Source organism: Mycteria americana, chromosome 4, assembly GCF_035582795.1.
Source record: "Mycteria americana isolate JAX WOST 10 ecotype Jacksonville Zoo and Gardens chromosome 4, USCA_MyAme_1.0, whole genome shotgun sequence".
Lineage (NCBI taxonomy): Eukaryota > Metazoa > Chordata > Aves > Ciconiiformes > Ciconiidae > Mycteria > Mycteria americana.
The window spans coordinates 51,996,168-52,023,285 of NC_134368.1; the positions used below are offsets into that span (position 1 = coordinate 51,996,168).

General features: G+C 43.1%; 1 protein-coding gene across 6 annotated transcripts in view; it reads left to right on the forward strand.

The window, feature by feature from the left end:
- HERC3 (HECT and RLD domain containing E3 ubiquitin protein ligase 3) overlaps positions 1-27,118 on the forward strand; it is a 53,325-nt gene that overhangs the window by 12,646 nt on the left and 13,561 nt on the right. For 5 of the 6 annotated variants that reach the window (XR_012775546.1, XM_075500556.1, XM_075500557.1 and 2 more), the window contains exons 3-17: positions 9,189-9,348; positions 10,806-10,882; positions 11,186-11,407; positions 13,817-13,908; positions 14,930-15,060; positions 15,670-15,830; positions 16,353-16,429; positions 17,182-17,306; positions 17,850-17,909; positions 20,298-20,409; positions 21,168-21,357; positions 23,119-23,282; positions 23,821-23,934; positions 25,194-25,217; positions 25,304-25,393. Coding sequence is in view for 4 of the 6 variants with exons in the window: in XM_075500556.1 (XP_075356671.1) it covers positions 9,189-9,348; positions 10,806-10,882; positions 11,186-11,407; positions 13,817-13,908; positions 14,930-15,060; positions 15,670-15,830; positions 16,353-16,429; positions 17,182-17,306; positions 17,850-17,909; positions 20,298-20,409; positions 21,168-21,357; positions 23,119-23,282; positions 23,821-23,934; positions 25,194-25,217; positions 25,304-25,393 (1,799 nt within the window). In the remaining 2 variants the exon portion in view is untranslated. Of the gene's footprint in view, positions 1-9,188; positions 9,349-10,805; positions 10,883-11,185; positions 11,408-13,816; positions 13,909-14,929; positions 15,061-15,669; positions 15,831-16,352; positions 16,430-17,181; positions 17,307-17,849; positions 17,910-20,297; positions 20,410-21,167; positions 21,358-23,118; positions 23,283-23,820; positions 23,935-24,305; positions 24,455-25,193; positions 25,218-25,303; positions 25,394-27,118 lie in introns of all 6 variants that reach the window. The other variant, XR_012775547.1, reaches the window with a different exon arrangement.

A 27,118-nucleotide genomic window follows, 5' to 3' on the forward strand; every position in this document is an offset into this window, starting at 1 on the left:
TTGCATGAAAACATGCAGGCATGTATTTTGAGGTAACAAAGCCTGATTTTAGTAAAGGTGAATGTAAAGCACTGTATGATTTGATCTTGAAGGCTCACAAGAGTGTGTAGGGTCTTCAGGATGAATGTCCCCTTTCCTGATGGAAAAGGTTGTTGGCTTGTTTTTCAGTGTGTAGCTATTGTATGGAAAGACTGAGTTTTATTCTGGCTCATGGTGTATACTTGTTGCTTTCTGTTATCTATAGACATCAGATCTTCCAGAAGATGCATAACTATGTCTGATTCCAAGTTTGACTCCGTTGACATTAAACAGCCTGATGTATTGCCTTAAACTGTATCGGAAAGAAGAATTTATTTCAAAGGTCTTTGAAACTTCTTTTTCTTCTCAGAAATCAAGTATTTTTGACACTTAAGGCTGCTAGCAGAAAACACTGTTCCTACAGCAGAGCTGTGAAGAAATGCTCAGTCTCTTAACATCTGACCTGCCTTTTAAACAGCTGCCTGCCTATATAGACTCACCAAAAAGGAATGTACAGATGCTCATATCTCCTTTTCTCAGAATGTCCTTCAAATCTTACAGTAGAGAAAATTAATAAACTTTTGTAAATGTTTAATAGGACTGCATTAATTACCTTCCTTTCCCAGTCACCATGCTTCTTTGCAGTAATGTATTTTCAAGCAGTATTTGTGAACCTGATGGATGTCATTGAAAGCAAGGGCAAGGGTGCTGTGCAGGTGTGGCTTTTCAGGAATGTGTGGCTTTGTCCTGCTCCCATGCAAATCACTGCAGGATTGAAATAAATGGGAACAGAGTGAGGAGCACACCAAGTGCTTCTGAAAAATCACATGCTACTTCATCAAAGCCTGGGGCTGCCACAAGTGAGACTCTGCCAAGTGAAGCTACCTAGAAAATGTAGCCTCTCCTAGAAGAAAATATAAAGTGCCCACGTGAAGGCTAAATGCTTCCTGTTGTGCAAAACTGCTGCAATAACGTGAAAAGATGGCAAACTAGCACCTGTCCAGAGGCAAAAAGTGGAGCAAAGCCCTTGTGGCTTGCTTGCAGTGTGTATGGTATACAGCAATGCTCTGTCTTGCAGGGACTTGGAGGTGCTTCACTTGGGGCTCTGTGCTCAGACATGCTCACCTGCTGCAGAAGGACACTTGCACAGCAGTGATCTGCAGGATTGAGCACAGCAGGTGCATAATAGTAAATGCTTATCTTGCCTCGTGGGGCAGTGATTTGCTGTCTGGAGCAACTGACTGAGCCCCAAGGACAGGCTGTAGGTGTCCCTTGGCTCTTTGAGCCTTAAATCTGTTGTGGTTTGCCAGCGTATATGCTGGAAGAGGCTGTGTTAAGGCAGCTGGGAAGGGAGTGGTACTGTGTTTGGGGGAGCACTGCAGGGAAGAAATGAACACATATCTCTTACTTGCAGTGCTAGGAGGTGAAAATGCTGGCTTTTAAGCAGAGCTGTCAATTTTACACTGGTTGCCTTTTCTTTTGTGTTTATAAGGTTGGCTCAATAGTCGCCACAGGACTATGCTAACTCCTCCATGCGGCTACGATGGACTGTAGTGAAGGGCTTATTTTTCCTTTCCCTGGTCTACTGTCCCTGCTTACTGCCGTCAACCTTTGTCGCAGCTCTTAAGATTGCTGTGGCTTTGCGTGGGGTTTCTCAGGCAGAAATACGGCTTTGCACTGTGTAGTACCAGCACACCAAATCCAGTATTTGTGCGCTCCTCTCCCTAATTCCTCCTTCCACCTCTGACATCCATCCTCAGCATGTCACCCTGAGGTCTAGTGCGTCCTGCCCACGCTGGAGTTGCTGCCCTGGAGCTGTGGCATTTGCTGGGGTGTGCATGGTGGACCTTGGGGGTTTCTCAGCAGTCACAGCCCAGCTGCAGCTTCTGTGCTGCTGGTGGCCAGCAAGCCTGGCTGACTGACTACCTTTACAGCTCTCTGCAGTAACCTGAAGAGGAAAACAGTCTCTCTCTGGGTTTCCTGAACATAGATTTTTTTTTTTTTTTTCCCTGTGTTTCTTTCACAAGTCTTGGTGCCTTCCCTCTTTGAAGGAGCTGCCCTTACTTGTTTACCTCCAGGGTCTGAAGGTGGATTCTTCCCTCTGCCAGCTGATGCTTGTCAGACTGAAGCCTCCTCTGCCTGCCCAGCCCTTTCCAAGAGCCTTCTCTGGCTGGCTGTGCCCATGCCAGTCTGCCTATGGCTCCTCAGAGAGGCTACGTCCCCTAGACAAAAGGCAGCAATGTGGGGAAGTAAAAGACTTTCTACGGCTATGTCTGAGGAAGGGGTTTGCTTTGTCAGGGTAGGTGTCTGCTTTCACAGCTGTGAGGGGAGGTAGCTGGCAAAACATATGCAAAGTGACACCCTCAGGTGTCACGGTGGCCTCTCACTTCTTGCTCTTACATTTCTGCCTTGACATGACCACGGGCAGCTTTATAAAGTGAAGCCAGTGCTACTAACTAAACCAGCCTCTCTCAGATTTAAGCCTGTAAGTAGCCATGCTAAATAAATTAATGGGCAGTACCGTATGTGTTGTGCAGGGAAGCAGTCATCTCAATAAGTGACGTCAGCATCTGTGGGTGAAAGGGGACTGCAGAATCATCTCCGTTACTTGGAACTACTTAGCCTTAACCTATGGACAGTGTTCCCACCCCTGTGACCAACGGTGTCCCTGGGACTGTCACCTGCTTTGGTCTGTCCTCTGTCCTTTACTGTCTTTTCCCCCCTCAGTGAGGGGGAGTTCAGTGAGTCTACTCTATGTTTACATTTCCTCCTTTGACTAAATTATCAGAGCCTTATCAGCTTCAGTGCTGCTGTTGTCAGTCTCTCTAATCAGGCTGCTCTTGGTACTGCTCTGCTTTCTGCTGCAAGCATAGCAGCAGTTCACGTAGTTCATGAAAGGAAGACCTCAAGATTTGTGAGTTGGACTTGTAAAACCCAGCCTCCTCGATGGATATAGTAAACTTCAATTGTGGAAAGTCGGAGGAGGTTACATGCTAATGTAAACATTTGCTTGCTCCATACTTCAAAGCTTTTGCCCCATACCAAGAGAAGTTCGAGAATAAGGTGGGCTGCCATACATGGGCGAGAACAGCAGGCAGAAAGTGAGGGTAGCTATCATAAAGCAGGGATGTGGTCTCCCCACGGGGTTTGCTCTTTTAGTCTTGGTGCCATGCAGGTGCAGAGTACAGTGTTTCCCACACCCTTGCACACAGTAGTCTCACGTAGTCTCAACACAAGATGTAACAAGCATGTAATACCTTCTTGGAGAGGCTTGGCAAGGAGGAGGAAGGTAGCAGTGGTGAAATTATGGGGCTGGTGTCAGGCGGGGCGGTTCCAGCTGCCTACGTGTTGTGCGTGTCATACGCCTGGCCACGCCAGAGACTGTCTGCAGTCATGAAGGTGTGTTCCTGGAACCGTCCTTCAGCCCTTGCCTCCTCCCTGGGAGCCTTCCTCTGGTGTTACTGCTGACAAACTACAGCCTGCAGAGGTGGTGTGAGGAGCAGTTTTAGCTGGCTGGGTTAGATTATGTTTTCAAAAGCACCTGATAGCTTCAGAAAGTCTGTATGTTCCTTAAGTGGTTTGTAGAGTTTGATTTCTTCCTCCCAGTCCCGGACTCCAGATGTTGTCTGTGGCAGCTGTGAGCACAAGATGCCTAGGTGGTTGGAGTTGAAAGTGTGCAGAAGGGAGATCAAAGGCTCATTCTTGGGGGCTTTAAAGGAGAGAGGAAGAGGCAAAAAGGCCCCAAGAAACAGCATGATTTTCCCCTCCCCAGTTACCAGTTTCCAAGTGGCAGAATCACACTTCCACTGGGGATGATGTTTCCTGGAAAAGTTGGTGAGTGTACTCGTGCTGCTAATGCTGGTAAAAGCATTGAATAGCTAAGATGTTGTTGAAGTTATGCTGACAAAATAAGGAGGAACCTTCATAAGGGAAGGGAGAAATCTTGGGTGTACTTCTCTCTTAGTGCGCTTTGGATTGCAAGCATTTCAGTTGCTGCACTTTGTTTTTCTCTTTTCCTCTTTCCAGTTTCATTAAAACACTCAGACATATTTTAATGCTCAGCTGACTTCATTAAGACTGAAATCATGAAGCTCATCACAGCCTAGAAATACAGCCAGGATGTCCATATGCAGAAACATCTCCCGGATGTGCTGGTGGAGACTGGGGAATCAGCAGTCAGCTGAAATTTCCTACTTAATACATAAAAATCTTGTCAGGGAGTTTGGTGATCTAGTGTTGTTTACTTGCTTTTTGTACAGTGGTTTAATGAAATGCTGGTGACTGGGCCACAGTGTTGTTCTCATTTTCTTGTAGTACGTGTTGAAGGCGATAGCAGGTTGTTCATGGAGATTTTTGGCTGTTGGATCAGGTTTCCATAAATGCTAATGCTGTTAGTGTCACCTTGTTAGATGGTTTAATGTGTTGGTGTAATTAATCTCCAAAAGGAGAGAACTCAGCTCCTTTCCTGTAAGAATTAAAGCTTTTCAGTACTTGGAGAACAGAAAGACCATATGGGTGAAGTTTAGGTTGCTATTGGTGTCTGCTTAAATATTCAGCTGCCTTGTGCATTAAAATGTTGTATCTCACACTTCTGATTTTTAGATCTTGGTTGCACAGTGCTCAGGCATCCTCAATGTGGATGTGGACTATACTAACAAGTATGGCAATGCAAAGAAATTGGCTCATCTGTCCTCAGACTTGCCAGCTGCTAGCATTTAACCCACAGGAATTTTTTGCCAACAGTTGTTTCTCCCTTCCCTGTGTTTCTACCACCATCTCTTTCTTATCCAGGCAAGCTAGTAAGACACCTATCTTAGTCTGTGAGCACTTTCCTAGCAGACAGCAACAACCAAGATGAGCAAATGCTCTGAGTTGCTTATTGTCAAGCTGGGGAGGCAATGAGGAGTTTTGGCCAGGTGTCCAAGCAGACTGAAATCACTTGAAAACTTCCAAGCCACGACAGCTTCTTCTCACCATCAAAGAAATCCAGATTTTGCCACTGAAGGTGTAACCTCAGGGCTGATAGTTTCTCTACATCGTTTTCGGACAGTGGAAGCCATTTGGTGCTGTTCATATACATCCTGGTACATAATATGGCTGAAGGATTCTGCCATGTCCTCTAGCAAAAGCCTGTCTTGTGAGCAGCTGGAACCTGTACATAGAAAGGGTGTACCAACTCTCTGGTAAACTTACTAGGAGTAGGAAAGCTAATTAATCATTCATTGCCTGTGCATTCTAATCAGTGCAGTATAACTTGAGTGCTTCGTGCTTCCAGCAGTTGCAGACACTGAAGATCTTGTGTAGCTTTCCAGCATGGTGGGGACAAAGTATAAGCCCTGTTTTATAAATAGTGAAGCTATGGACTGAAGGTGGGCTTTTCAGGGGTTTTCATTCTTGGCCCAGCTTTACTGCCAGTTCCAAACCTTCAAGCTAAATGTGCTGACTGTCAGAAGGCTGAGTTACAGAAACATATAACCCCTGTCCTCAACTTTTGCTGGAGTGTCCCTGCAAACTACAGACAGGCAAGAAAACACAAGAGCAGTCCTGGGAACCAGGCCTGTCACCATTCAGAGAAGGGCTGTCCTGAAGGTGTTTTGCCTGGACCTTATTCTTTGGTCCAATGTGTATTTTATGAAAAGATCTAACAAGGTTAAGACCAAAATAAGTCAAACCTTGATATGTCTGTTTATGTTGGGATCCATGAGTTAAAGTGGACAGAAGAGAGAAATGAAAATTGGAACTCCGCCAAATATGAAGAACTGATAAATGACTTCCAAGCATTGGTGCTGTTTTGACACAGCTGATGGCTTCAGAAAGAAAAGGTTGGGTCAGCGTGTACTTGGAACTTGGGTTTTTGTTTGTTTTTTGAAAGTTTTATGACATGTTGAAACACTGTATTGCATAACTCCTTCAGCCCTTCCTTGTTGCTTTCAGGGTTTTGTTCTGCTTAGCTTTGTATATAATTGTGCCTATTAAGCTCCATATGACTGGTTTTATTAATCAGTTACTGAAGAGACAATACTAAGAATAAACTTGACCCTTTTCACCCTTCATCTCAGTGCACTGATGCTTCTTTTCTAAGGAATAAATAATGGTGGTGTTATGCTCTGGAAATTAAAACAAATGTATACCAACCACTAAAACACCTCATATTTTAATGTGAGGAAGAGGTGGGAGGTCAACAAAAGTAACTGTCGGATGTTTTTGATAATACTACCCATGTTAGGCAGGGAGATGGTACATTTGGTGGCTTGGCAAGCTTGACAGTGAACTGGGACCCTTGTTGGACTGCCTGGGCAGTCTGTGCCCCCAGGGGAAGGCTGACTTTTTTCCATCTCTGGAAAGAGATGTGTGTAAGCATATAAAAAAACCTGTTTGGCATTTACGTTTTTTCATGACTTTGCAGGCAAGCTGCAATTGACAGGGCCTTAGGAATGTACTATGGTGAGGTGAGCCATATGCGTACATTTCTAAAGGCAAAGATCTTCAGCTCCAAGACACGCACGTTTTTTTCTGTCTGTGGTCATCCAGTGAGTCTAGGCGAGGCTATACTCTGCTTCTTGGGTGAGCAGTACAGTCACTGAAGGCTTTTAGTGACACAGGGCAGCCTTTCAAAACAAGTTGGTATTTATTAGTCCCCTGGGATGGCACATAGAGCAAGGTCAGGTGTGTGTTGCCAAATTACACTTAAGATGGAGTCTGTGGGGACTGAAGCAACCACTTTGGATTTCTAAACCCATTGGATGTCCTCTCTGTGTCCCAGTCTGTGAAGCCCTTGCTATGTAGTCCTTGCCACAGCCTCCTGATACCTCAGGGCACTTTTTTGCCAGTTGCAGTACTGCTGTGGTCAGGGTCCTGCCTCCTCTATCTCCTGATGCTGATCTTTGGTCTCTGGAGTCTTCTGTCACCTCCCCAAGGTGCTCTGATGGCTTGAGGGCAGTTTGCAGTGGTCCTTCCACAGCAAATGAGACATGTATGCTTATTGTGGCAAATACTGCTTTCCCAGGGAATAGATTAGCTCAGTCACGCCTGCAGGTAGCAAACCATAGTCTCCATTATGGATGCCCTAGCCCTCCCATCTTGTCCATGTTTGTCAATTTGTCAGACTTATGTTGTCCTCTGGAGTGTTTGGCAGTGTGCAGGGACCAGCTTTGGAAGAAGCACAGGCTGGTGAGTTTGTGACTAGTTTTAAGAGCTCAGGCGCTCTGGATAATGGCCAGTCTCAGTGCACCCCAGCCAGCAAGTTGACAGCAAAATGATGGGTTCATGAATCAAAGGGATTCCCTGTGGAGATGAGGATGGCTTCATCCCTCTCTTCTTTTGATGGTGGGATCCTCTCCAGCAGGAGCTTTAGTTTTGGACCTTCAGGTCCCAGTACAGAAACATGCTTGGCTGAACTTAGGTGGTGTGTCAGGCATATTGCAGCAGGTGTGTGGGGTTTTTTTTTGTCTTGCTGGCTGGCTGAGAGGAAGAGACCACAGCCACATGTGCTGTTGAGATACCTTGTCTGTTGTTTGTGATTGACCTTGACCAACCTGTACAGCTGCTGGTTGTTTAGACCTCATGGATAAAAATAGGCTCCCTCAATTATATATGCAAATAAACATAAAGCAGGCCACCAAGCAGTGCTACGGTTAAATGCTTATGGGCCCAAGCATGGAAACTGCATGTGTAAATTGAGTTAGCGCCCTCAAAACCTGTCTGTGCCCTTGCATAGGGTTGGCAGTGGGACTGGGTGAAATTAGTCCTGCTGGAAGGAGCTGCAGGGCAAAGGGTGTTATTAGATGTCAGGGCTAAAGGATGGTCGGACGGCAGGCAGGCCCAGTCCTCAAGCCCTCCTAAATGTTTGTGTACTTATTACTTGTAAACTGCACCTCCATTGCCATTAATTATTTAGAGTGAAAGGAAGCACGTGTTCAGGTAGCATTTTTCTCTGTTAGAATACATTTAAATAATTGTCACCTTTCTCTTCCATAACATCCATTAGGGATTCTTCTCCTTCTCATTTCCTGACTCTCAGACTTAGAAGGCAAGCCCTCCTAGGGGTGCCTTGCTTTTAAATTAATTTAAGACATTTAGATTGATTGGTATACAGGTTTTGGTGATACGTATGTTAATGATTTCTGGATGCCCTTGATGTGGGGTATCATTTTTATAGAATGACACATAACTACCCTTCTCTCTCATGTCGAAGGCAAGTGGGACTTTAATAAAACTGATCGCTGCCTTGTAGCTTACAGGGTAAAATCTTTCTTCATCCTCCTGAAACATTTGTATTTATTCAGGGAAGAACAAAGAAAACCACCTTTGCTTCTGTCTGGCTTGTTAGGAGTTTTTCCATCAGATGTGTGGCATTTCCAATGTTTTATTGCAAAATAAGACTTTTTCATGTCCATTAGTAAAAACTCTGTGTAATGAATAAGATTTGGTTGTAGATGTTGTAAGAGTAGTTGTCAAACCTACTTCAGTTGCTTAACGTGATGTAATGATGAAAAGTCAATTGTGGGTGATCTTCCAGAGGACTAAGTGATTTTTTTTTTTTCCTCTTTCATTCCTACGTAAGGCCTTCTTGCTTTGCTTCCTTTTTATGGGACTTACAAGGATGTCTGGCAGTGGTAGTAATGTTGATAGGTTCAAACCTGTTCCAAGCTTAGCACAGGGGATGTCGTAACACATATGCTTTCACATGTCAAGCAATAAAACAAGGAGTGGATGGGTTGATTAGCTTTGTGGATGACTCGTTTTCATTGGACGTGAGAGCTGTGGAAGGTCAAATATGTTTTACAGAGCCTACCAGCTTCTGGGTCCTGGCTGATCCCCATGTCAAAACTGAGTGAGAAAACCTCAAATCTGGGAGGTTTGGTTGTTCCTAAATAACCTGATAGGTTTCCCTGTATCTGTGAGGCTGTCTGTGTGTAGACAGTCATTATGCTTGGCGGCACGCACCTGCCTTTTTCCTACTATTTGCAGACCAGGCTTTCAGAAAAACTCAGCAGCTACATGTTTTCTGTAAAACCTGGTGCCTTCCTCTTGTAGGAAGTGTTTTAAAACTAAATCGGGGATCAGTGCACCCATCTGAATGGCTTTGCATACAGATTTGCCTAAACCTGATGTCTGCATGTCACTGTGAGATGAATCCTGTGACTGGAGGGGTTTTCTATTTTCCTCAGAGCAAATCGGAGCCCTGGCTGGGCAGCACATTGTGCACGTGGCCTGTGGAGAGTCTCACAGCGTGGCACTCAGCGACCAGGGCCAGCTCTTCTCCTGGGGCGCCGGCAGCGATGGACAGTTGGGCCTCACCACTATAGAAGATGCAGTGACGGTACCAAGGTAAATTTTTAACAGGTTCAGGTTTCCTTAAGGCAGCTCCTTGGAGGTGATGCGTCAAGGGTTGCTTGCCTTCCAGCCTGGAGACAGTGGGAGCACTTTCTCTCAGAGGGGCAGTAATTGGGCACTTCTCCTGCAGGGATGTAAGGGTGATGACTCCTTTTCTGTACTGTACTGGTGCTTCCTGAGTCCCCCTGGGATTCAGACAAGTCCTCAGGAGGTTTGGGCAGGACAGGCCTTCTGCCTATGGGTGCTTGGGGCATGGAAAAGAAAATCAGAGTGTGCTCAGCTTCCTCAATGGAAAATGCCACTGTGTTTTGTACAGAGCAAGGAGGTGTACGAGGGAGGACCCAAAAATAGAAATGCTGTGTGTGATACCCCTCTCTATTTCAGTCCCTAGGAAGTCCTCTGAGATAGGAGGTGCATTTCAAGAACGGGAAAAAAATATATGGCTGCACGAACTGGCACCTCAGCTCTGAAACTCTTTTGCAGTGTTGCCCATTAGCAGCAAAGCTACTAAGCCAGCCTACTGCAATTCTGAATAGTGAATGTTGCTCAGAAACTTTAGGGTAGTGCTCAATTTTCTTCATTTACTTATTTAATGTATCTTACCTGTTTCAGAGCACTAATAGGGTTAAGTGCAAGGTCATGTAGATGATGGCAGTGGCCAGTGGCAGACACCAAGACTCCTCCATGCAAAGCAGTTCACAGGTGATAGGTCTCAGCTTCTCACCATCATAAAGATAACTGGTCTCTTTGTATGTAATGGTGTTGTATCATGCCACATTAATAACGGAGGTAGTCTGTCTCTTACTTGGTCTGCCACTGCAGATCCAGTGCAGAGCAGAAGTTTGGGACACCTGTCTAGGGTGGCTGTCATTGTTGAAGCAGTATTTAAAGGAAAAGAGTTTCAGTCACAAAACATTAATGTTTGAGCTGAAGGGCTCTGTGGCAAGACAATCCTTAACTTGCAGGTGGCTCCAGTATAACAGAGAGAGACAGGCTCACATGTCAACGTGATAGTGCCATTTTAAAAATAACATTTTCATGAAATAACTTGAACCTTTGACATGCTATTCCCTGTACAAAGCACTGAAGAGGTTTTGGTGCTGTAACTCGTAGGAACTGCTAGGCCCCTGACAGCATGAAAAATCTTGATGCCTCACAAAGAATAGTGAGAGAGACACCAAGAACCAGCTATTTTCACCATTTCCAGATGGCTGGATTCAGCATTATGGCAGTAAACGTAGTTGGAGTTAATAGTGAAGTGTCTAAAGGTCTCTGCAGATTTGCATCTATTATGTATGGATCTGCATCACCTTCAAGACTCTGTTCCTTGGTCTCAAAACCATAGGGTATTTGTATATGTAGAACGAATATCTGAATGGAAACCTTAATTTCGACCTAAGGTGATACGGTATTTGTGGACACTTATTCTAAAATAGTGTTGCCTTCTTTAGGTTGATAAAGAAATTGAACCAACAGACAATACTGCAGGTTTCCTGTGGAAATTGGCATTGCCTGGCTTTGGCAGCAGGTACTGTAACATTTGTTATATATTACCAAGATTTGTGCTGTTATTTTGCACAGTGTCCAAGATCGTATATCGTTTAAGTTACAGCAGTCTGATATTGTATTTTGTGCTTAGTTGCATGTCTGTTTATTTACCCAGTGGCTTCAGAATGTGCTTTTATTTTGGCAAAGAATGTCTTGCTTGATTTTTCCATCATGAGGCTTGGGTGGGAGCGAAGCCCCCAGCACTGATTCTTGTTCATTTTGACAAACTTGCTTTTCTGTTCACCAGCTTTTACTCGCCGTTCTCTTTCTTTCCTTTTTTCAGATGGCCAGTTCTTCACATGGGGGCAGAACAGCTATGGTCAGCTGGGGTTGGGTAAAGAATGTCCCTCCCAAGCCAGTCCACAACGTGTCAAGTCTCTTGATGGGATCCCTTTGGCTCAGGTTGCTGCAGGTGGAGCCCACAGTTTTGCCCTCTCTCTCTCAGGAGCTGTGTTTGGCTGGGGGAAGAACAGCTCAGGACAGCTGGGACTAAGTGATGAACGAGGTATTAAAATTATGCTCCTAGGTGAAAGAAGGATGGACTTTTTTGGCCTAGTGTCTCTGTTTGCATCGATAATATATTTTTACTGAGCGAGTATTGTAACGCTCAGCAACTCCTCTTGGGAGGAGAGGGCAGAGGAACACACTCTGATGGACTCTACAGGCTTTTCATACTTGGTAGGAAGAGAAACGCTTTTTTCCCCTTGTGGATGTTAATGGAAGTGAGGAAGGTGAAAAAGAAAGATCTTTCAAATGTGAGTGTCAACGTGCAGGCATCAAAGGAAGTGCTCATATTCTTTCTTCCTGTTCTCAAAAATGCTTTATCCATATTTTGTTTGAAGATGATGCGGAGCAAAGGCTCTCCCTGCAGAACAGCAGGCTGAACCCATCCACTTGTTTGCCAACGTGTTTTTGACTGGTGAACAACTTCATGCTATAAAATGATGGCAACACAGAGTATCTTAGTATTGTAAAATGTTGTCTAGTTTATTGGTTGCACAATTTTCCAGACACACAGGGCCAATGGTAGTTTTTTTCAGGTGGCCATGTTCAGTGAAGCCTAGCCATCAACAGACTTGAAGATAAGTTTATAAATGAGGCTGAAGAGTGGATATGACATTACCACAAGTATGAAAAGCCTAGATCTCCCCTGCTTGTTGTTAACATGTTCTTAACTTCTTTGCAAAAGCAAGTGAGTGAAAGATTTTAGTTTTAAACCAACCTCTTCATAGTTTTCTGCATAGTTGCTGAGTAGCTTTAAATATCTAGGCAAGTTACTGAGTGTGGATGTGATACCTACCATGCATAGATAATTTATTTTGCTTGGGTGAGTACATGAGGTGTATATATTTGTAAATGTTAGGTTGCATAACGTAGTAGCATATAAATACTGTATGTTGCAAGAGAAAAGCATTATCTCACATTTTGTGTACCTATAATGAGATGATGCATTTTGACAACCCACCCTACCTACTGAAATGTGTATTTAAAGCCATTACTCAAAAACAGCCTGTAGTTTAGCAAAGGATACTCAAATGTTGTATGCATCATTTAATCTTTACATTTTTAGGAATGTGAAACACAACTGTAAGACTTGTTGCATATCTTGTGTTCTCTCAAAAATGTTCCAGGTCTATTCTCTTGTACTATACGTAAGCTAGAGCTGATCTTGTATAAGAGCAGCCATGTTCTTTCAATGTAGACTGGCGGATAAATGCTTCTAATTTCAACAAAGTTGCAGTTTATATATGAGAGGCTTGCTTTGACATGGGGCTAATCTTAGATGAATATATAAGGGGCATCTCTTGCGGGGCTGTGTTGGCCAGGGATCGTACTCTGCTTACCCTCAATACATGACAATGTAGTAAATACTTGATATTTATGGTAAGTGAATCATGGTAAGGCAGTGTGAATTATACTTAGTGAACATGAACAGCAAGGTCTACAAACATGAGTAGTCTGCAGCACAGTTATTTAAACAATTATGCTGTAGAGATAAGAAGTGTCATTCCTGTCAAAATAAAGATCAGAGTGCTAAAATACAGAACAAAGTAAATGAAAAATCTGCTCTCATTTCTAAATACATGAAAATGTGACCATTTTCCTTTCACTACCCAGAAAAAAGCACCTGTCAAACCCTTGGGTGAGAGTCTTAAAAAATGGACAACTTCTATAGGTAGGAACCTGATTTTTTGTTGGTATGAAGTAAGCAGCTGGTCCCCTTAATATCCAACTGTTTTGGGGTGCCTACTGCTCCTTGAAATGTTTAGCTTTTATTTTATTTTTACGTCAGTAAAACATGTAACCTTGCTTAGTGTATTCATCCTTGGGAGACCCGCTTTTAATGATTAGAATGTCAGAGTAAAGGAGAAAAGCATCATTTAATGGTTGGCAGAGATTAGCCTTTGCAAGTAGGAGGATCTTCTTAAAGGATGACAACAGAAGGAACGCTAGGCATTTAAATATCTTGGGATTCAGCTTGTCATGTGTGTTCCGCTGGTGTCTCCCACGTGTCAGGATTGCTCTGTATGGAAAAGGTCTAAGCAAGGTTTTGGAAACAAATGTTTGCAGTCGTCAGTGAGGAGTCTGGAATAGAGCATGAGGCTGAAGGTGGGTGTAGCTAGGCTGCGCTCATCATACCTCCCAAACTGCAAGTGCATGCTGAGTTTATACAAGATTCTCAATATTTGCATTCTTGCTCTGGACAATTTTCTTTGAGCCAGGACAAATCTTTTAAGAATTGGAGGAGGAAAGCAGCAGTGAAGTACTCAAGGATGTGTGCTTTTTCCCCACAGTTGTTATAGCTTCCATTGCACATGTAGACCACATCTGAAAATCAAACTGCCAATGGTTTTCTCAGACATTTAGGTTTGTGTTTATGAAACAGCTCCTTTATTTTCTTTGTCCAACGCAGACCGAGAATCCCCGTGTCATGTGAAGCTGCTGCGGTCTCAGAAGGTTGTTTACATCAGCTGTGGAGAGGAACACACAGCAGTTCTGACAAAGGTAAAGATGCTAACCTGGGAACCCTGGCTGCTATCTCGCCTGCCTGATGGTTTCACATTAGTTTCCTGGGTAATGGTAGGAAAGAACAGATTGACTTACCGTATTCCATCTGACTCCAGTAAAAGAAACTAAATGGAAAGTATAGTCTTATTATAACTTATTCTGAGATTCATTGCCAACATGATCCATTGCTGTTTTTGAAGATGAAGATGCTAGTAATCCATGATAATGAATAGTAAAACTCAGGTGAATCGCTTAAAGAAATTAGCTTTGAGCAAAAAAATTAACAAATGTACATCCAAAGGGGTGAAAATAGCATTTTGTTGGAAGATAAAAAGAGGGTGGTATTGTGCATCAGAATAAAATGCAAGTCAAAACAAGTGGGTGTTTAAATGAAACATTAGCGGTCCCTCACAGCATTTACAAGAGGTTTTCAGTTCCAAACCTGCTGTTTCCAAGTGGTGTATAGCTTAGTGGACAGAGGACAGGGCTAGGATTTGGTAGATCACTGCTCAGTTCTTGCCTTGCCTCTGTCACTTCCTAGGCATTGCTTCCTTTTTTGGTGCCTCAGTGTTCTCCACTGTAAAATGAATTAAAACAGCTGACATTGGGATTCCTGTGGGAAAAATACTGCAGAAGATCAGTTATGTGGAAGCTCTTGTTCAAGGAAAAAGGTCACAGTCCTTTTGATCAACAGCTGACAGAGATGGCTGTAAAGTACTGTGGAAATGGGTGCTACTCAGCCATGTTTAATCCTGCTGGGATTTCAGACTCATCTGGTGACAGTGGGGGAAAGCTGGACTGGTATAGACACACCTAAAGATAATTCTGTCAATCTCTGACGTGTAGCAAGGTACCTGTTTGGAAGCTGCATTAGCAGAACCCAAGTTTCTTTTCTGAATCTTTTGAAATCCCCAGTAATCTCTGCCTAAGCTTGGGCTTGTACTGAAACTGGAGTCAGAGAGATACTGCTGGGTTATGGGTCCCTAAATGGAGAATATGCTGTTTGATTTGCTAACAGAGTGGAGGGGTGTTCACGTTCGGTGCAGGTTCCTGTGGGCAACTGGGACATGACTCCATGAATGATGAAGTGAACCCCCGAAGAGTTCTTGAGCTAATGGGCAGTGAAGTATCCCAGATTGCTTGTGGCAGGTGAGTGCTGTGTGCAGTCAGAAATTCTCTTTGGTGGAGGTTAATGCTGACACCAGGTCTTGTAAATAGGGGGAATAGTCTTGCTTCTGCATCCTGTAAGTGAAAACTAAATTAATTTAGATTTTACTTCCCATGAGAATTTTAAGGCCCTCTAAAGGAGGTTGTTTTTTAATTGGGGTTGTTCCCTGTGCTGTAACCTGGTAAAAGATACCTTTCCATCTTAATTCATCAAGACTTCAGAGCAGCAGCCCCTTTGGTCACAAGTTCCCAGCGTCTTTCATGAAAAGAGAGCTAGTAACACTGGTGCTGTGTTGTTGCCTTTTGATATGTACAGGCTTAGTAAATGACTAAGCTAATTTTGTCTGTGAGCCTGATACCAGCTGTATGCTGGCACACACTGCTCTTTGTCACTTCACCTAAAGAGCTCCATCCCATAAACTGGTGCCATCAGGTGGCAAAAACTGAGCATTGGTGCTAGTGTAAAGATGCTGCTTTGCACCAGCTTCTGGCCCAGGGGAACTGAGATAAGTTTTAGGCTGCATTTGTATGGTGGTTTTTTTCTTTTAATTGTTAAACAAGGCCCAAACTTTGTACCCGTCTCTGTTACAGACATCACACTTTAGCCTTTGTGCCTTCTTCAGGAATGATCTATGCATTTGGCTGTGGAACAAGAGGCCAGCTGGGAACGGGGCACACTTGCAATGTTAAGTGTCCCTCTCCCGTCAAGGGTCACTGGGCAGCTCACAATGGGCAACTCTCAGGGAAACCTGGTATGTACTATGCATGATTTGGAGTTGCAAATGGATGTAAATAATTTCATTTCACCCATAGCTGTCTAAAGGCATCTTGACATTGTTCTGTGAAAATTCTTGAAATAGGAAAAGAAACCCACGCTCCTGTCCTAAATGCACTATGGAAATTACTGGGTGACCTCTTGCTCTCTCTGTTAATGTGTGCCCTCTCCCTTTCTCTTTTCATAGCAGAGCTCAACATTTGGCGATCTTGAGCCTTCATGAAATTGTACTAATACTGATTTCCGAGGGCTTTGGTTTCTCTTTAAACCCTCCATTGCAGTTTAAAAATTTCAGCTTTTCCCTCCTGCCAGGCCCTGTGTATCTCTCAAAGTGCTACAGTGCTTGAGTTCCAACTGATTTCAGCCTGGCCTTCAAGGGACTCGGGTGCTCCTTGTAGTGTAAAGCCTGAGACGCTGGCAGTGCAAATGTGGGGGAAGAGGCACAGTAGGAACTTGCATTCGTCAGCCTCTAACACAACCATGTCTCTTTCTTCAACAGATGCCTGCAAATATCACATTGTTAAACATATCTTCTCTGGAGGAGACCAAACATTTGTGCTTTGCTCCAAATATGAGGTAAAACAAATGAAGTATCTTCTCAAGTCTGCTCCCCTGTCCCAGCCTTCACAATGCATCTTTTGTTTTTGGTAGTATCTCCCGAAAATGAAGTGCTGGTTTGGGGTCCATTCTGCCTTACAAACCTTACCAGTGATGACAGGGATTTACAACTTTTTAGGAGTGGCTGAAAGTTGCCTTCCTTTAGAGGCATGTCAAAGAGCCATTGGGAAGACACTGATTTCAGTTTGATCAGCAGGGAGGGGAGTCCAGTCTCCTTTGCAGATGGGAAACAAGGGGCTGCCTCCCGAGACACTGGGGCTGTGGACCACATACACAGGGGTTTTGTCAAGATACGCTGGATGGAGGGCTGAATGCTGAATTGTTTTTTCTGCTTCTGTCTTCTTATTTCTTTCACGAAGTGTTTGATACACACTTTTTGAGGTATGGAAATAGGTCTAGAATAAGTGTACTAAGCCTGTAGTTATATATGGTGGCATTTAAGAGGGCTTTGGTCATTTAAGGAAATGATATCTTGGTTTTTTTGCTTTTCCTCTTTTTAAAAATGTATTTGATGATGATCTTGTGGTTTTTCCATGCCTTTCTATGCCTTTCCTTTTGGACTTCTTAGTAATGTCACAGCTTCCGAACCAAACCTGTTCAGAGACCCCCCACTAAGGAAGCTATCAGTTATATATAGGAAACGGAGATTATGAATAAGAAGGAATTGTTTTACAAGCCTTGTCTTTGCTGAAATCTGTATCTTCTCACAGAATTCCTTGCCTGCTGATGATTTCCGGACCATAAATGAAACACGTTACACCTGTTTAATAAATGATGAAACTATAGATGTCTGGAGGCAAAAGCTTTTAGAAAAGAACAGTTCTAATTCTGTCAAGTAGGTATTGTGGCACTGGACAAGCCTTTTGCTGAAAGTTTTATTTACATAATTTTGTTGGCTTCCGTGCCATGCTTTCACTTGAAATTTAGCAGCCTTTTCAAGTGTGGTTCTTGGTCGTATCCAAGGGGAGGACAGTTGCCAGTCACAAGGCTGCCAGGTTAGACCTTCCGAGCAAAACCAGAGGAATTTGAGGCTGCCTCAGAACATTGCAAATGGTGGGTGGGAAATGGATTTTGAAGTTGTCCTTTGTGTGCTTAGAGTTCATAAAAAGCAGCAAGAACTTGTGAACAGACTGATAAAATTCCTTCCCCTGTGTGCCTGCCATGAGAAGGGCAGAATAGGTGGAAAGGAGGCACTGCTAACATCCCTCCTTTCAAAGAGGGACGTTACATGATCCTGAATGAACCACTTACCCTCTATGCCTCTGAAGGGGTGATCCTGACATTGTTTCCCATAGAAGGAAGAGAGCTGAAGAGATTTGCTGGGACATGTGGTCATAACCTCTATCTCTGTTTTCTTTTGTCTTCCTGCTGCAAACAGTAATGTTGTTCAGATACTGTCCTCAGCTGCCTGCTGGAATGGAAGCTTCTTGGAGAAGAAGTAAGTGGCAGAGTGCAGAAGCGTGGCTTTCCCTTGAGGCAGGCTGGAATCCCTTTACTTCACTCACTGCTGCAGTGGGATTTGGTTTTTCTGATCAGACAGGAGACAGGGGCAGAGACAGGGGAGACAGAGTGTCCGCTAAAGAGGTGGGTGGTTAGAACTGGGTAAGGGAGGCAAATGGTCTAAGAAAGTGCATGGTGAGTGTACTGTAAGTGGCACAGATTCATTGGAGTTGTCACGACTGTTATTTTTCCATATGAAATGAATATCAACATCTTTAAAAGAGAGGGATAGGAATATGACATTAAGGGAAGTGAGTGATGCCAGGTATCTGAAGAGTCTCTTACCCAGCTGAGCTAGCTGGTTGGGGCTGGTGTGTGTGGAGGTATACTTCAACATAGGCTGCTCTTAAAAAATACATCTGGGGCAGCATGGAAGCACTTTCCTTTTAGGTGACATCAGTTGTGGAAAGTTTTGTGCTCCTGCTTACAAAAGCAGGAATTGCAAATGGGTGTAACCAACAATAGGTGGTGACAAGGTTGTAATATGCATAGCTGAGTCAAAGGCTGTGGGTTGGGAAGGATTGTGTTGGCTGTGTCTGTAAATGTTGGGGAGGTAGCAGCATAAGATGAGGAGGAGGAGAAATTTTTTATGGTGACGTGATGAGTAAATGACCTGTAACTAGGTGAAGAAAAGCTTAGTTACTCTGAGTAATCTTTGAGTAATATTTTCCAAGAGCATCTTGAAAAAGAAAACAATTTACTCACTATTCTTGCATTTTTCTGCTTGTCCAATGGTTTCTTCTTTAGTGTTGTGACAAGGCAGCATGTTACCGCATCAGGAGAGTTGTGTCATGTTGGTGTAAAACACTTGTTGAGATATCCAAGTTGTTGAGTCACTGTAAATAGTCCCATGACTCCTTTGAATGTGGAAATGAGTGGAGTTACGACTTCATCACCCCAGTGCAGTTTTCCTTCTACTTTAATGATGTCTTGGCTAGTGCAGGACTTAACTTTTACAGAAAATCTTTGACCAAATGAATGACAAAATTTGAAGCCACCATATGCTGAAGTGAGGCTGTATTTAACCATGTACCTTTATATGTGAAGCCTTATGTCACTGTGCACTTGACAGAAATGCCCTAGTATATCCCTCCAGTATCCTAATGCTATATAGGCTTGTTTGCAATACAGCATTGTGGTACACAGGGTTAGATGGAAAAGCAGCTTTTCTATGGCTGTGTGACTGGGCATGCTCCAATACTACTTCTGCACATCACAGCCTGAAGCACTCTGTACTGCAGTGTGATTCTGAGGAGCTATTTCCAGCCTGGTGCCTGTGCTGTTACGGAAATAGCCATTCTACTACAGCAGGCTATGTTTAGCTTCTCGTATCATTATAGTCACACCAGCAAACTGACAAATGCATCCTATCTTTAATAGCTACCTTTTCCTTCAGAGTGTCTAATACAGCACAGTATCATGAGTAGTGACGGACTTGGGAAATCCTTGAGGTCAATGGAATTGTAGCAATGACCTTTTTTACTAGTAACTGCAAGGTTTTATGTGCAGCTTTACTGCAGACAATGGTGCCAAGAGCCTCTGTTACAGATGCTGATCATGCTCTAGACACTGAGTTAGGTAGCTTACCTGCTGGCCTGGACTTTCAGTGTTGCTAGATCTGCCTCTTAGGCTGTTGTTCTCTGCAGGTTTGCCTTCGTTATTGCTCTTATACAGGTAGCCGAAGTAAATTACAGGCTTTCATGCACAGCAGAAAGGGCAGCACATCTTTGTTGCAACTAAAGACCATGTGAAGACTATTCTCAGCTGTGCTGTGCTTTGATCGTGGTTGTTCAGTTTTAGAAAATTTAAGAGTGGAATTGCCAAAAAGCTACTCTGAATATCTTCCCCTGTTTTCTCTCCAAACCCCTCATCTGATGTTCCCTTGCATAGCAGTCAATGTCTTGTATGCATCGCCCTTCCCTTTCTTACTTGGTGTGATTAAACAGATTTTGCTATAAAAGTAGTGTATATGAATACAACACAGAGGATCCTGATGCATATGATAGATACATATTTTATAGGCTTTTAAGCAGTCTGGCCTGTCTAGGCAGGCTCTTAGGTCAGTGAAGGAGTCCTGAGGAAATCAAAGACTTTGATAAAGTGTTTCTCTGCAAGAATCCCAACCCTAACCAAGGCCCAGAGGAGTTCAGAAGGGAGAGTTGTCCATCTTGTCTTTAGCAAGAAGGTTCCAACTTCTGCTTTGTTTCTAGTCTGATTAATTCCCTAGAGTTAATTTCTCTATTGCTTGCTCTCGGGCCATGCCAATACACAGGTAAGGGTGTCTCTTCCTTAAACTTAAGCCTGTCTGTCTGGGATTTTTTTAAAGAATCGATGAACATTTTAAAACCAGTCCGAAGATCCCAGGGATTGATCTGAACTCCACTAGAGTGCTCTTTGAGAAGCTGATGAACTCTCAGCACTCCATTCTTCTAGACCAGGTATTGCACTTCTGGGGTTTTGAGTATTCAGAGGGGAAATAAAGGCTTTGTCCCTCTGTAACATGCAAGTAACAGCAGCTTTTTTGGGGAAGGGTTGTATTGCAAATCTGCAGGCCAGATCCTTCATAGTATCAATGGATAACTTCTCCACTGTCCTGGGCTGATTGTCACCTTCTCAGAATGTGTCTCTAAGACTTGTTTTTAGAAAAGTTTTATCTCATGGCATTTAATACTTGAAACGGCTGCTGAAGTTAATTCTGTGTATGCTATACTTGTAAATAATGACGATGTGCTCATTTGTTGCCTGTCAGGAGTTGAGTACTTTATGGTTGTGTTATTTATTCTAACTTGGAGTATTTCTCTCACGAGTGCAGAGCTGTGAGATAACATCATGTTTATTCTCCATGCCATTTGTAGCTATAATTTTTATAGTGTGGTGTTTGTTTTGTTTTTGGTTTTTTTTTTTTTTTTTTTTTTTTTTTACTTTGGGTTTGACTTTTAAAGCAGGGATGTGACCTTAACAAGAGGGGTTAACTAACCTCTAGCCAGCCCTGGAAAAACCTATCCAAATGTTTAAGCATTTTGGAAAAATCAGAGTTTAGTCCTGTCCTATGGAGTGTTCTTAAAAGATCATCAGCAAAAGCTGTTAAGTCCACCTGTGCAGTGTGCTCCATTTCATCAGTTCTTACACATCATCTACATTGTAGGTGCTCTGTCACTCAGGATAAGTTGCCTTTTTTTGTCTTCTTTTCCTCTAGGTACTGAAGAGCTTTGAAAGTTTTTTGATTCCTCAGCTGTCCAGCTCACCACCAGATGTTGAGGCAATGAGGATCTATCTGATTCTCCCTGAATTCCCACCCTTCCAGGACTCAAAGTATTATATCACGTTAACACTTCCTCTAGCAATGGCTATTCTGCGTCTAGATACCAACCCCAGCAAAGTTCTTGGTAAGAGGTTGGCATTTAAGATGCATGTTGCTCTGAGCATTCAGCTGGGACACAAAGTGTTGCCTTTAGGTTTTTCAGTCGTGATTTTGTGTTGGTTTAATTTTTCTGTTACAACGGCTGCAATGATAATTGAATATTATTTGTGGTATAGTGTTGTTATGAAGCACTCACCTCTAAAAAGCAGCTGGGAAGCAAAAGCGTTCAAGGAGTCCTCCCTCCAAAACCTGTGTTCCCATGTAAAAGAATTATAAACATAAAATTTGAATTTTAAACATGAACTATGAGGAAATGAAGAATGTGCCCTACAGGTAAGATAGGGGAAATTTGTTACAATAATATAAAACATATAAAATTTATGGTGGTGTGGATAATAAATGAGAAAGAAAATTCAGGTTAAGAACTGTTTTAATTTAGAAGTAAAATATAATTTCAAGGAACACTTACTAGGGAGGTTAATCTAATTTACCTTATCTAATTTACCCACATTCAGAGACTCAGTTCCAGATAAATTTTCATGCCTCTCTGTGAACATAGATTTTGTGTATCTTGATGATTAAATGATCAATTCTCATAAATTTGTCCACATTAGAATATCCTTTCTGTATAAGGTAAATAAAAGAATATACTAAATATAACATAAAGTTACCTTGTGCTATGTAAGTTGCAGAAAAACCTATTGGCTGGTCTGTGACCAAGCTGAACACCCCAGGTCTTCTCCCACTTCTGAATCTTTGCATTTCTGCTAATATTATTTCCTATGAGCTCATTTTAAGCTAAGCAGAGCATATGCTGCTTAATGATTGTTACTCATGTTTGCTAAGCTACTACTTCTCTTGTTACATCTTACTCTGTTTCTTAAGGTTATCTTATACTAAATCTCATATCATGTAGAATGCTGTCTAATGCATTCAGACCTCCAGGAGCATTGCTCCAGTGAAATTTATTTTGAGCTTTAATGATTTTTTTTTTTTTTTTTAAATTCAAAAAGGCTTTGGAACCAAATTTCTTCCTCTACTCAGTGTACGTAGTCCACTGTGATTATTAGCATACAGAAATGTAAAAGATTCTCATACTTCTGCCTGCCAGAATCTATTGTTGTGCTGACACTTGAGAGGATAAATTGGTGTTTGTTTCTAACAGTTGACCTAATGATTTCTCAGGCTCCAGCTTCTGCTCTGCAGGTAGATTGGTTCTAGCAAAGAAGCTAATAGTCAGGGTCCCTTCAGAGGAGAGGTAAGGGTTACCTGTCCTTGGCAAGAAAGAAATCAGCCTTTCTAAAGAAATCAGCCTTTCTGAAGAGGGGGAGTTCAGACCTTTAGTGCAGATGTGCTGGGTGACGCGCTCTGACACCCACTAGAGAAGTATGTGGTACTATGGAGAATTGCCCAGGCAACTGCTTTCTTATCGCTCATGAGAGACAACGGTTTGCCCACAAGATCGCAGTATCTTGAATACAAGATACTTGAAACAATATCTTGAAGGCTGATAAGCCTTGAATTCAGGCTCTCACACTGATCAGCCATTGGTGCTCAGTAATGACTGGGGTGGTTGTATGAGAGTGGAAAGGGAAGAGCTTTTCAATTTCTGGTATCTAGCTGACTCTTTGCTCACTTTCCTGGTGCTACAGTTAGGAGAGAAATAGGGAAGTTTTTTGAAACAATCTTTGGGTGTGTTCCCCTATTTTCAGCTGTAACTCCTTAGTTAGGGGTTCCTCTGGCCTTTAATTCAGGATTTATATATTGATGTTCCTCTGCTTTCCAGACAACTGGTGGTCTCAAGTGTGCCCAAGATATTTCCTCAGGCTAGTGGATCTCTATAAAGGCGCAGTGGTTTACCTCCTCAGTGGAAGAAAGACACTGTTGATCCCAGTCCTGTTCAGTAGCTACATTACAGCTGCTCTCAGACTTCTGGAGAAACTCCACAAGGTAAGAGGAAAGCCTCAGCGCGTGTTGGCTCAAGATGATTCAGTCTTGTCTGCCCTTTGGCAATTGGCAGGGTCAAAGTGGTCATGGCCCTGGCTTGTGAGCTGTGTCATTGTCCACCAAGACACCACATGGGGAAGATGGGGAAGATGTTAGTGTTTTTCCTGAATTCAAGGTACTTGAAGATTGTTTAGTCCTGTCTCAAACACTAGGAAGAATTTACTCTAAAGAGTGCTGCTGCTGAGCCACTGGACTGTGTGCACTGTGGCATCACAGATACCTGTCTCATGTTGCTTTCTGCTCCCACTGTGTTGGTGGTGGTTAGTCTGGGTGAGGAGGAGGGGGAACAAAAATAAATCAGAGGTTTATTTCAATTCTTCTTGGTTCGTACTAAAATATAAGGGACTACTTGTTTTTGCAAGACTTTCTGGGGCCTGTTGTTGCAAGCTGCTATAATTGATTTCATGAAAGCAAACCTGCGTGTTCTAAGAAAAATGCTGAATATATCCATATTTTAAAACCAATCTGTTTTCTTCACCAGGTAAATCAGAAGGTTAAACACGTAGAATATGATAAGTTTTATATCCCTGAGATTTCCAGCTTGGTGGACATTCAGGAGGATTATCTCATGTGGTTCTTACATCAGGCTGGAATGGTAAGAAGTTTTATGTATAGCCATTGAAATAGCTGCCCATATTTGTGTCTCTGGTTGTAGAGATCTGTATTTTTAATATCCTTAATGAGTGTAATGTATTCAGTATAGGAGCATCTATATGTTAAGTCTGTCAGATTTGGGTGCTCAGTGGTTTGACAAAGTTGACTAAAATAAGGCTGTCAGAAGACCTGGAGCTAACAATGTTTACCTAATGCTTGCAACAATCTCTGTGATTATTCATGTGAATCTCATTCAATCCTTGCACAAGGGGATTAATTCAGTCACTGGATCCTTTTAATGTAATCGAGACCTCAGGAGTCAAATCCTGTATTCTAAAATTATAATTTTTACCCTTTACTTCTGCTGTTTAGGCAGGTATTGTGAATAATGTAGCCAGTGATCTTAAAATGTTGCTCTGTAAGAGGAGGCAGTGTGGCGTTCTGGCTAGGGGACTGAACCAAGACTCAAGAGATGTGGGTTCTATTCCTGGCTCTTCCAGTAACCTGCTGGGTGATCTTGGGTAAGACCCTTCACCTCTTTTCTGCCTCATTTTCCCATCTGTAAGAAAGGAGATGACTAAGCTGAGGGCTGGAATATGCTGTGTAGGAACCCAGTGAGATTATTTAATTATAGCAAGGAAAGGAATCCCAAGTGTGAGAAAACACCAAAAAACATCCGCCAAGGGATGCTGCAAGAGTAAAACCTGACTGTAGCAAGAGTTTTTGTGTGTGTTTTTATGGACTTTCTAAATGTTGTGTGTGCTGTGTCCCCTGTCCCCCACTTTCCAGCATTTAAATAGTGCTGTTCTGTGCTTACTTTTAGTGAGCAGAGCAATAATTGACTCAAATTTATGTAAGTGATAGTTAAAAATGTATCGATATGTCTAATGAGACGAGTAATTTACGTTGCAGGTCTTATATTGTCATGTTGTGGCCTTATGGTCTCTCCTGTTGTTTCATATGGTCTCTGCCTTGGGGGTAGTTTTCTGCATAAGAGCAAGTTTCACTTATGGCAGGCTAGCACAGGCTTCTGTGCCAGTTAGTCCTCTTAGTAACCTTTGACGTGCAAGTTTTGAATCAGACTTGTGCGTTTTCTTGAGAAGGAAGTTCCCATGCTTTTCTTTAAGAGGAAAAAAATGGGTTGTTGGTCCTAGAGGAGAAAAATTTTCTTTGGGTCAGCTTTGAACTAGTCCATCCAAAAAAATACAAGACACAAAATCAAAAGAGTAAAAGATTTTCATATTTCTTTTTCCTTCACAGAAAGTAAGACCATCTATCATGCAGGTAAGAAAACTGGTTTTCATGATTCTTATTTAAAGAAGTGCTATGGAAGCTGTAAATAGGAACCAATCTGCCTGCCTTTCTTGCAGGATGCTGTGACACTGTGTTCTTATCCTTTCATCTTCGATGCTCAGGCTAAGACCAAGATGTTACAGACAGACGCAGAACTACAGATGCAGGTAATCCTTCTCTCTCCCAATTTTCCTGCCCCATTTCATCTTTTCCTGCCTTTTGTATTGGTGCCTGCAAGGAGAGGAGTTCACTGGGAGTTAGTGTGTACAGCACTTTGCTCTCCCATATCACGGAAATAATAGAGTAGCTGGAGAACCTCTTTGTCCTGGATATGGCAGAGGCAATGCTTGGTGTCTTTCACTTCAAAATGTTTGGTAACATCAGAACTGCCAGATGTGCATGTGATGGAAATTTAAACTGTATACAGAAGGAGTGCTTATGTATTTATGATAGTCCGAGGATAAGCAGAAAGATGAGGTGTCTATTAGAGGGGAGCTGTAAGGCTGGAAAAGTAGACAAGCTTTCAGATAAGTGGGCACCTTTTTCAAGTTTCTGCCTGGTGCAGGAGGGGTGGTTGTCAGAAGTGAGGGTTGAAGACCAACTCCTGACACTGTTTGTGGTTGCAAGCAGCAGCTGTTGTCAGCAACTCACCCACCCATTTGCAGTGAGAGGTGCAGACCCGAGGCTCTCCAGGAGCGTGTTCACAGCAGGTGTTCAGCTCCAGCACCCTTACCCTGTAGATGGCAGCCAAGCCAGCTCACAGCCAGGCTGTGACAAGGACGGCTGGCTTCTGTGCCAATGTAAACCTTCCAGTACCAGGCATTGTTCATGCAGGTGGCTCCTGCCTGTGCCCCTGCAGGTGACCCATGCAGGGGCAAAGCATCGGGCACTGGTACCTCATCCAGTGCAGCTGGGGTCTAGAACTAGTGCCATCCTCTGTGAAATGAGTTTGTTGAGGTCCTTGGTTGTCAAGTTCCTTCAGGGTGGACAACTGTCATCAATTACTTGTGGCCATGGTGCTGGTTCCATGTAATATCCATCTCTTAGCTTTTCTATGGCTGCTTGAACACATAGCCTGCAGCAAGGCAGAGGAGGCTCAGCCTATGCTCAGAAGCTGGAGCCACCTTCTCCTGCTTTCATTTTGCCAGCCTCTTCTGTATATTTCCAGCTGCCCAGTTTGTGAGCAGTGCACTGCTGTGAGGAGGGCATCTACCTTATCTTGGCAGGACAGCAGGCTGATAAAGGTTTTGTTGCCCTGAGAGATAGGATCTTTATGAACACAACCACTTAGAGGCCAAACAAACCAGTACTTCTGTGAGTGCTGGAACAGAGGAAGCCTGGTTTCTAGTGGATTTCTGTCTCAGGGTCAACTAGCACTTAAATTGAATTTACAAATGCGAATTTGCGACTTACTATGGACGATGCATGAGAATGAATATACTATGTGTGGTCAAAGCTTTGAGTGGACTTCGTGCCTTACCCAGTGCCAGAAAACCCATGTAGATGAGAGGTTTGAATTGTATGCAGTGGGCTCTCTGGTGCCTTGCAAGGTGCGGTTGTCAACTGACTGCTTACCTGTTATGTTAGTAACAGTGCTTTCCCTTGTGGACTCTCTGACTCTTATCAGGGTTGTGTTCACACTGAGTTTCTTGACTCAGTAAGAGCATGAATAAAGTGTCTCTTACCCACCTGCCTAATGTCAAAGTGTTCAGGAATTTGATCTCTCTGCTCAAATTTAGTGAATCGATCAGTGGACTCAAAAGGTGTTGGTGTGGGAAATGGGGGGGAGGGGGGGGAGGTAGGTACACATGCACACACACTTGTACAGAGTGAGCACACAATCCTTATACCCTGGGGAAACCAAACTAAAAGAGTAAGGAAGAAAGGAATGC